Source organism: Zychaea mexicana, assembly GCF_025766255.1.
Source record: "Zychaea mexicana strain RSA 1403 chromosome Unknown BDB00scaffold_89, whole genome shotgun sequence".
Lineage (NCBI taxonomy): Eukaryota > Fungi > Mucoromycota > Mucoromycetes > Mucorales > Lichtheimiaceae > Zychaea > Zychaea mexicana.
The window spans coordinates 147,776-157,349 of record NW_026516752.1 but is presented as its reverse complement, the minus strand read 5'-3'; the positions used below and the strand labels follow the sequence as shown (position 1 = coordinate 157,349).

The 9,574-nt window shown below is 40.0% G+C and overlaps 2 protein-coding genes and 1 non-coding gene across 3 annotated transcripts; all 3 read left to right on the top strand.

The window, feature by feature from the left end:
* Nucleotides 1–907: 907 nt before the first annotated feature.
* Nucleotides 908–980, top strand: BDB00DRAFT_t94. Its single transcript has one exon. It is a non-coding gene; the product is annotated as a tRNA-Lys (tRNA).
* A 1,291-nt stretch (nt 981–2,271) lies between these two features.
* BDB00DRAFT_843600 (uncharacterized protein) lies at nt 2,272–2,554 on the top strand (the record flags this gene model as incomplete). Its single annotated transcript, XM_053124972.1, is given in 2 exon segments — nt 2,272–2,303; nt 2,322–2,554. Coding segments are annotated over 2 exon segments (265 nt in total), but the record flags the coding sequence as incomplete, so codon positions are not given.
* Nucleotides 2,555–2,867: 313 nt separating this feature from the next.
* Nucleotides 2,868–3,351, top strand: BDB00DRAFT_843597 (uncharacterized protein). Its single transcript, XM_053124971.1, has one exon. It carries the CDS (start codon nt 2,966–2,968, stop codon nt 3,254–3,256), a length of 291 nt encoding a protein of 96 aa, XP_052975647.1. The 5' UTR covers nt 2,868–2,965; the 3' UTR covers nt 3,257–3,351.
* The last annotated feature ends 6,223 nt before the right edge of the window (nt 3,352–9,574 follow it).

The window sequence follows — 9,574 nt, the reverse complement described above, 5'->3', positions numbered from 1 at the left end:
GAGACAACGAAATAAAGATAAATAAAGATAAATATGAATAAGAAAAGAAGTGTTAAGCAAACCATCACTGATAAAGGAAATATTAAAGGTGATATATTAAATCAATAGGAACGATGGTAGAAGGGATGTGTGTAAGAGAACAGGCTGGGACTAGGAGTATTTTTTAAATGAGGGATGATCGTTAAACCCATTCATCCTCAGCAAAACCAATGGACTGGACTATTTTTCCAGTCCGCCTATATTTCTACTAGGCAGGCCGTTCAATATTTTATTAATTTTCTTATTTTTAATTTATTTTATATATTTAGTTATTAAGTTTTATTTTTAAATAATAGATAATGATCAATATAATTAGGGGTGGTTAGAGAAAATCTTTGATTTTAGATGATGTGGGTAGCTGGTTATCGAGACGGTAGTTGAGACCCTAGAATAACGGTAGTTATTCCAAACATTTATCTACAAATGCCTCATAAACAGTGTTCTAGGGTGGAATTTCCTGCTTTTCAAGAGATCTTATTAATACTAACACGGAACTTTCTTCTGCTACTACAAAAACACAGTACCTAACTAGCTCAATTGGCAGAGTGGATATTATGCACATTGAGTTAAAATCCCGATTTGATTTGAAAGTCAGTCAGCTCAATATGTTGTTGAGGAACACTAGCTAACTGCTTGCATTCACAATCACAAATCAGAAAGAATTGTTTCAAATTTAGATCTGTTTAAGAAACATAGGCCAACCTCTGAATTATAGAAGAAAGAGAAACGAAAAAATGGAGTATCTCTAAGGAGAGTAATTCAAATCCTCTGGATTTCTAAGAACTCCCAAAAAAAAACTCTTTTTGACAACAACAGTCACTTCTTGGCGTTGCCACAAGATTTCCCTCTGTCACTACAAAAACACAGCGCCTGGCTAGCTCAATTGGCAGAGCGTGAGACTCTTAATCTCAAGGTTGGGGGTTCGATCCCCCCGTTGGGCTTTCTTATTCATTAAATAGTAGTTTTCTTTTTATCATCTTAGAGCATGTCGTTGCCATAGTCTTCATGTAACACATACTCCTTTTTGGACTCTATTCCCCTTCTTTGATATACTTCTTGCTTGCTGCAGTCCACAGCTACTTTTCCTTTTGTCATACAGTCGATTATCACATCATTGCTTACTATACAGCTAATCCTTGTCATCATCAATTGTATATTTTTATATCATATTAATATTCATTATTACAGTAGTAGTTTAGATAAAACATATAAATATCCCCTTTCATCACATACAATAAACATCATCTATTAAGTTATCTTTTATTCTACTCTTATTCTTTTGTGATCTCTCTTTCTATTAGCTATAGTACTTATCTGCCAAAAAGACTTTAATAAGAACACCTAGCGGTATTACGTGAAACTATTTGCTTCAAAACTTGTGTAATAGATTTTGTAGTTTTCCAAACCCACCTTTTTTTAGCTATCTTGTCATACCTACATCCCCTCTTATATAATCCCTTCTCACCCTCTTTTCTGTTTCCTCAGATGTCTTTCACCAATTCATATTGTGGCATCTGAAGGAGTATGTATCACCATTATCACTAGGGAACCGCACGGTTCGGTTCGGTTCGGTTCGGTTCGGTTCTTAAAGGGAACCGAACCAAACCATCTAAAGCAAGAACCGAACCGACTAGAACCGACGAGAACCGTAGAACCGAAGAACCGAAGAACCGAACCGAAGAACCGAACCCATTATGTATATAAAAAAGGCAAGATTTGGTATCTTTAAATGAAAGCTGATGTGTGTGTTCAAATGTCGCAGTATACTTGAATACTGCAGTAAAAAAGAATAGTTTATTATTGTACATTGAACAGCGATCTCAAAATGAATAAGAGAAACAGAATGTAAACATTCTCATATGATGTGGGTCATTGCATGGTTATAAGATTGAAGCACAGTTTTTACAAAAAAAAGTGAAGCTTATAGTACTTACTTAGAGCGACTTAGTATTACTAGTACATGTTATCGTAACATTGGAGGAATTGAACCACAACCGGCAGTACATACAGCTGCTGTGTCTCTATGTGTATATAGTGTATAGTGTCTCATAAAAGGCAAAGGGTGAATGGGTAAGATAATTCTGTTATGAGCCCCAGAATGCGCAATCTCAAACGGAATGCACAAACTTGATAAAACTGATCGAGAAGCCATGATAAATCTAGTAAAGTAGTACGTCATGGAGAAAAATGCATTGTGGGTAGCAAAGTAGAGGAACAAGTAATGATGTGCGTCATGGGCGGAGAAAGCAAGCTGCCGTCAAAAGAAGTGTTTTTTTATTTTTTCTCTTCTCTTCTTTACTATTTTTTACTCCCTTCTGCTTTTGCAGGTTTTGTTAAGTTTTTCAATAAAGTATGGCTTGCAAATACACTAATTCGTGGTCTTTTCGGAATAACATTGTTCGTAACTTCCATTATAGCCTACTTAATACTAATTACCAAAATCGCTGATTGCAATCTTCTGCCTCTCGGTTCTTCGGTTCTACTTATACAGAACCGGTTCGGTTCCAGTTCGGTTCTTGACAAGAACCGAACCGTATTTTCTCGGTTTCGGTTCGGTTCGGTTCCAGTTCTACGGTTCTGATACGGATCCCTAATTATCACTCCCTTTATTATTTCATTGTTACTGAATATAAACCATGTAGCTGCAATAAACTATAAAAAAATCTAAGTGTCAGTAATCAGCTGACCTGTCGGACTCAAATCAAGAAGAATCATCATACCATTTTCCTATACAAAGAATAACAACATAATCACCTGTTGTTAATACTGTATAAAACTATATAAACCCCTCTCTTGATATATCAAATAAAGATTTCCCATATATACTATTATCATCATCTACTTCACATTTCTGTCTATTCTTGTATTCCATATTATATACTCTGAAGCTACATCTTACAATTGGTGGAGAAGCTAAAACCCTATTATGTCTGGTCATTCTCCAAATTCGAATCCCGTTGACCCAGTTGCCACTAACGCTCATCCCATTATTTCTGATACTTCTGCATCTGAAGCTTCCAGTCATGCCTATACCACACAAACCTATTCCCCATATTCGGCTCCCACACCCCCAGGTCGATCCCGTTCTGATGCTCCGTCTTCTGTCCTCACACTGGCAACTGTGTTCGTAAGACCTCCCCTTCCTACTCCCATTGACTCTGCCACCTTTACTGCTTCTATAACCATACCAAGATCCAGTTGTAATATTGCAGAATAAGAATAGATGCCTTTATTGTATACTGGGGATTGTGGTACTTATAAGGATTCAGGGAAGTGACTATCTTTGGGTTATGCTATACTATTACACTATCCCTCCCTCAGAAAAAAATTTCAATAACAAATGATTTTTATGAAGTTGTGCTTGATTTGCTGTTGTTGTTTTTGTTCGCTTATTAACTTCTGATTTGAGAGTAAAACTTGTGCCTTCAGCGTTGTTGGTTTTCACGATTTTCTATGGGCCAGTAAACTTTGGTTGTAGGAACTTCCATGTTTCCTTTGACTTGATTCATATGACTAAATCCCCAACCTTGAACGATGGTCTTTACCTCCTGCCGCGATCGTAATATTTCTTCTGTCTTGCTTGGGTTTTTGAATATTATTGCGTACCTTGTTGTGGAGGATGGGTAGATAGTGATTCAGATAGCTGATCCAAGTTTCTGTGTTGTGAGACTTCATTGGCGGGAGGTGTAATGCGGCTGTTGTTGGTAAAATCGGTTTTCTGCCATATAATATTTCGAATGGTGATTTCCTAGTAGATGCTTGCTTACTAGTGTTGATCGCGAACGTAACAAAGGGCAAGTAGTAGTCCCACATGTCTGGCTGATTCTCCACATAAATCGCCAATGCTGTTTTTATAGTTCTGTTATGGCGCTCTACCAAGCCATCTACTTGTGGATGCTCAATGCTTATGGTAGATCTTGACACTCTAAGGCGCTGACAGACCATTTGCATGGCCTCAGATACAAAGTTCGTGCCGTTGTTAGTAATAAGTCTTGTCAGAACTGATTGCTTTAGCACGGTTTCAAACAATAACACTTGAGCGATCAAGTTCGAATCAAATCCAGGCAAAGCTGCAGTTACCACCCATTTGGTTAGGTATTCAACAAATACGAGTAAGTAGCGATTTCCTCTAGCCAATGTTGGCAACACAGCAATGTCAGTGGCCCACACCTCTCTAGGCTGGCTAATAGGTATACTTATCATTTTTCCGAATTTTCGAGTTGGTGTTTCATGGCGTTGACATTCATAGCATTCTTGGATGTATTTGCTGACGTCGTCGTTCATGCCTTGCCACCATACATTTTGTTTCGCTCGATCTATTATCCGGTCGCGCTCAAGATGTCCAGATGTTGCATCTGAATGTATTGCTCTCATGAATTTGGTGCGTAGTGTTTTTGGCATCACAACAACGGAATTGTTGTTATAATTGATGCAATAGAGACTGTGATGCCACAAGATTCGTTTATCGTTTTCATTGATGTAGCTGTTGATTTCTTCATCTTCACGTTGATGCTGTAGCAATTCTTCCAGGCTGATGTCGACAGTGGATGCTTGTTGATTGTTGCATGCTCGACTTAAGGCGTCTACATGGAGATTATCTTTTCCTCGTCGGTAGGTGATGGTGAAATCGTAACTCTGTAAGGCCATGACCCAGCGTGTAATTCGTCCACTAGGAGATTTTGCTGTCATAATCGCCTTCAATGCGGCATGATTGGTATAGATTGTTAGCATAGCACCATGTACATAATAATGAAAATATTGGAGGCTCCAAACCACAGCTAATGCTTCTCTTTCGGTTATGCTCATATTGACCTCTGCTGGCATTAAAGTTCTGCTGGCATATGCAACAGGATGATGGCCTTAGCATAATACGGCTCCTAGACCAACATATGAGGCATCTGTATGCAAATCATACAGTATACTTGGGTCTGGATATGCCAGGGTGAGAAGATCCATCAAGCACTGCTTCAACTCCCTGAAAGCTTGTTCATGTTTATCTTGCCAATCCCATGTTGAGTCCTTGTACAGGAGCTTGTACAAAGGCGCCGCAATCTGAGCCAAGTTATCCAAAAATCGATGGTGAAATGCGCATATATCTAGGAATCGCTGGAGTTCCTTGACCTATGTTGGACTGCTCCACTTTGCTATGGCTTCTACTTTTGCTGGATCTGGATCAATACCAGTATGAGAAACGATGTAACCAAGAAACTTGACCGTAGGCACCTTGAATTGACACTTTCTGATGCTGATCTTTAGTGCTGCTTTGGCTAGGATCCTGAGGACGGTTGCGACATGCTCATAATGTTGTTCCTCCGTTTCCGAGCTGATAAGAACATCATTAATATAAACCATACAATAGGGTAGTTGACCCACCAAGTGTGATGAAAAAGGCTAATGAGCAATATAGGTCCCCCCCTAATCATAGATAGAGTCACGCATCGGATCTCAAATTGCACCAATATATAGTTCAGTATTTAAATCTTTATATCTCCAAGTTTCTAAGCCACAGCGCAAAAATTGCAAGAGAACTAGCCATTTGAAGCTAAGAGGTCACTTTTTGTAAAAGTTCACATCTTCTATTAAATAGAGCATGGTCCTTACGATTTCAATCCCAGCATAAAATCCAGATTTGGAAATTTCGATTTGTGACGGCCATGCTTTTTTAACGTTGCACGTTCCTGGGAGACTTGGGTAAACTTCAACTTTATGCCGTCTTCCTAGACTATTACCACATTGCATTTCTCAATATGAGCTCCGAAGAGGTGTGTTACTTGATTTCATCTGCCATCAATGACATTTGAGGTGTTTTTGTGAAAATCGTTGAGCATCTTTCACCATTCGCCAGGATTCTGACAAACTACTCTAAATAAGCTTCAAGTTTACTAACTAATTTTTTTCTGCACATTTCTCGACAAAGCAATCAACCGATCATGTCTGTTACTGTGGCTTAGATCGCAATGTGCTATGTCCAGTGCATTCTCGCAATGTTCGCTATAGAATAGGCAACATATGTTTTAACCATATATATTTAAATATTACTGCAGCAGCAGTTTGCTTACTTTGAAAGCTACGGATAGTTTGTTTCTGTAGACCCTACTGTGCCTACCTTTTGCGTCTATGGCTCGAGCACCCATCGTCGGCATAATCATAGAGAATGCCCACTTAACCCTATCAACCGCAGTACTGTCTACTTACTTATTTTAGGTGATAATGCAATTTTCGCTGAAAATTAGGGGTCGTCATTAACGGATTCGAAACGCATCGAGCGATTCTGAATCCGTTTCGTATAAAACGGATCAGCTCTTTTGCAATCCGAGTCCTTTTCATATAAATCTGGATCAAATCCGAAATCCGAGTATAGAGTGAAGTTTTGAATACAAATTACTGAAAAGTAAGCTTTAGATGGTACAAGGTAGCATTAGGTAAATTTAGCAGTAGTGAACATCAGAAAAAAAGAAGAGGATAGGGAAGAAGAAAAAGCAACTAGGGCATGGCTACTGGAAGAAAGTAATAAAGTAGTCGAACGATCAATGAGGCAATGGCACTAGCTGGGCTTTGAAATAATGAAAAAAAGGGAGGGAAAGGGAAGTAGTTTTTTATTTATAGGTGACCGTGGGTCAAGGGAAAGGGAAGTAAAAAAGGGAGGGTGAGTGCGAAGAATTACAGAACCGCTGTTTGTTTTCTCTAACACAACGTGGAAACGGCGAACAGCAACTCCTTCTTAATTTTCACCAAAATACTTAGACCACGAGTCGAGCAGCACACTTGCTTCCAGTTTGCTATACCCAAGCCGACTCCGTTCACTTGGGATGTATTGCTTGGCACGGGAGAAAAGCCATTCAGATCCTGTTGATGAGACTGGAATCGCAAATTATCGGCGTGCCATTTGCCTCAACTCTTGGCTACTGTTCACGTCCCTCCGCCAGAACTCCAAAACGATCGAAGTATACTCACCGTCGGACTCGTCGATTACTGTATCTATGGAAACATATCTTTCCAGCTGGTCCATGTTCGATCTCCTCTTCTTGATCAATGCATCCGGGTTTGATGGGGAAGGTTCTTGCGTTCTTGATGGCTTATATGTTTGCCACGTCTTCTGCACCATCTCAATAGCCTCCTCACAATACCCTCCCCAGTTCTCATCTTCCCACCATTTGTATTTTAATCGAGGGTCCATGGCAGTAGCAACGGCAAAAGAGTGACCTTGAGCCTTGCAGTAGTACCCTTTGAGCTTTTCCCAACTGCATTGTGTTGCGTGCACTAGCTCAGGCTACGTCTAACATATAAAGAAGTAGTCGTGTAAGTATGTGATAAATAGTGTTCGATGGAAATACGCATATATAAAGTAATAACCTACATCCTCCCATTTATCCATGTATAGTTCGAGCTTTTCAAGTAAAAGGTTGTAAGCAAAAATAACTAGGTTCATAGTTGCATAGCTAGCGCCAAACAGCAATGGGGTCATTCGGACGAACTCATAGAGTAACTCAGCCACCTTCTCCAGACATGTCCATTCGTCATCTGTCAAGAAGTATCCTTGAAGGGCCTCGAGATTCTGGCACGTCATATTGTATGCACACTTGACTGTAAGAGCTCTTTGGAGCAAGGTATATATGGAATTCCAACGAGTGCGAACGTCCAATACCAGCTCACGGCGATCTTCAATCTCGTCCTGATCTACGGCTTCGTCATTATCGTCAGTAGTTGGATGTTGGTGGGCAACGACCTTGAACGAGCTATTGTTACCCCGAGAACCACCTATAGCAAATAAACCAAACATACAAAAGAACCACACACTAAGCGGCAATCAGAATACAATACATAACTACCGCAGCAACCACAGCAACTCTACAACTCTCTTGCACCCCCTAATTATCAAAAGGAACAACTATAAATAGAACGAACCCTTTACTTTGTAAAGATTCGATGAACAGCTTGTTGAATAAGAGCATTACCGCAGCATCCGCAGTAACAGCAAGTTACCACAGCATTGGCGTTGCGCAGCAACCGCAGCAACCGCAGCATGAGTTATCTTAGACATTATTAAATAACCAGAAAGATATAAATACCCCATCATTTTTATTTGAATAAAGACATTGAATTTCTACCTCCCACTTTTGACTTAACTTTTCAAGTGTTGTTTTCAATCACTCAAGACCTAAACACGGCTTGTTTTATCTTACATATTGTTTATTGCTTATAACTGAAGCTAAATAAACTCTTCTATTAAGACCAGACGTAACATTCCTGCTCTTATTTCTCATTTACTTGGACAGACGTAACATTCCTGATCCTTATTCCTCATTCATTTTGGACAGACGTAACATCTCTGATCCTCATTTCTACTCACTAAGCTTAATCAAGACAACAGCTCCCTACTATTTACAACCTTGGACATAACCCATATACATTTTTACCTTACTTTACACTCATATCACTTCACAACCCGTCTGTAATAAACGATTACTGGTGCTCACTACAAAACATACACTTAAACCGTTACGCAACTACCTGGAATACCCCAAATTCACCGTAACACATCTGGTGCTCACTAGAGGGATAACAAGCACAAAACAAGACAATTACCAAGGATGACGATCTCAAGAACATCCTACTTCAAGGCATTCCCACGAAACAATCACAAGGACAAGAACTAGCTGCCCGCTCAAATATCTATCAAGGACAAGAAGACAAGTCAAGATGCAAAAATACATGCCAGGAGCTTTCCAAACAAACAACGTGCGAGACGAACTTACTCTGTTGGACGACAGCACACGCTCTTCCATGCCCCCTCATTGGCTGACTTACAGTAGATTCGAGCATGAGAGTTTCCGCACATTTCGTCGTGCGTTCACTTCTTACATACTCGTCACAGGCGCTCAATCGGAGACAAGACGACTAGAAATTTTGCAAGGAGTATTGCAAGGACCGGCTTTAACCTATTATCAAACTCAAGTCTTGCCTGAATTACAGGAAGAAAGAGATGAGAACAACTCCCCCGTCACAGTTATAGCAGCATTAGATTTGCTCGAAGACAACTACGTAACTGAATATGACATCCAACGATTCCGTGAACACTTCTACACTATAATGCAGAAGATCGATGAAAGCCCCAGATCTATCCTCAGAAGACTACGCGAAGCAGCTCATGAAGCTGGCATCACGGAAGCAAGCCAAGTACAATCTCGATTCAAAGCTGGATTACTACCCGAGATCAGAAAGCATAGCATTAGAAGCCGTGCATTGACGCATGAATTGGTACTTCAATACGCTGAAGGATACTGGAATGCTGAAAGAGACAACGGAAGCATTCGCAGAGTAAACCAAAGACGAAGAGACGGCCAGACGCTCGCCGTAATAGGTGAACCCCACAACCAACTAGACACAGAAGAAGATCAAATCTTAGATGAAAAGATCGAACAACTGGTTGAGGCAGGATACTCCCCTGCAACAGCAGCATGAATTGCTATCAGATCACAACAAAGAAACAACGGGTTTCAGCAAAACAATGCCAACTACAATGGACGACGACCGA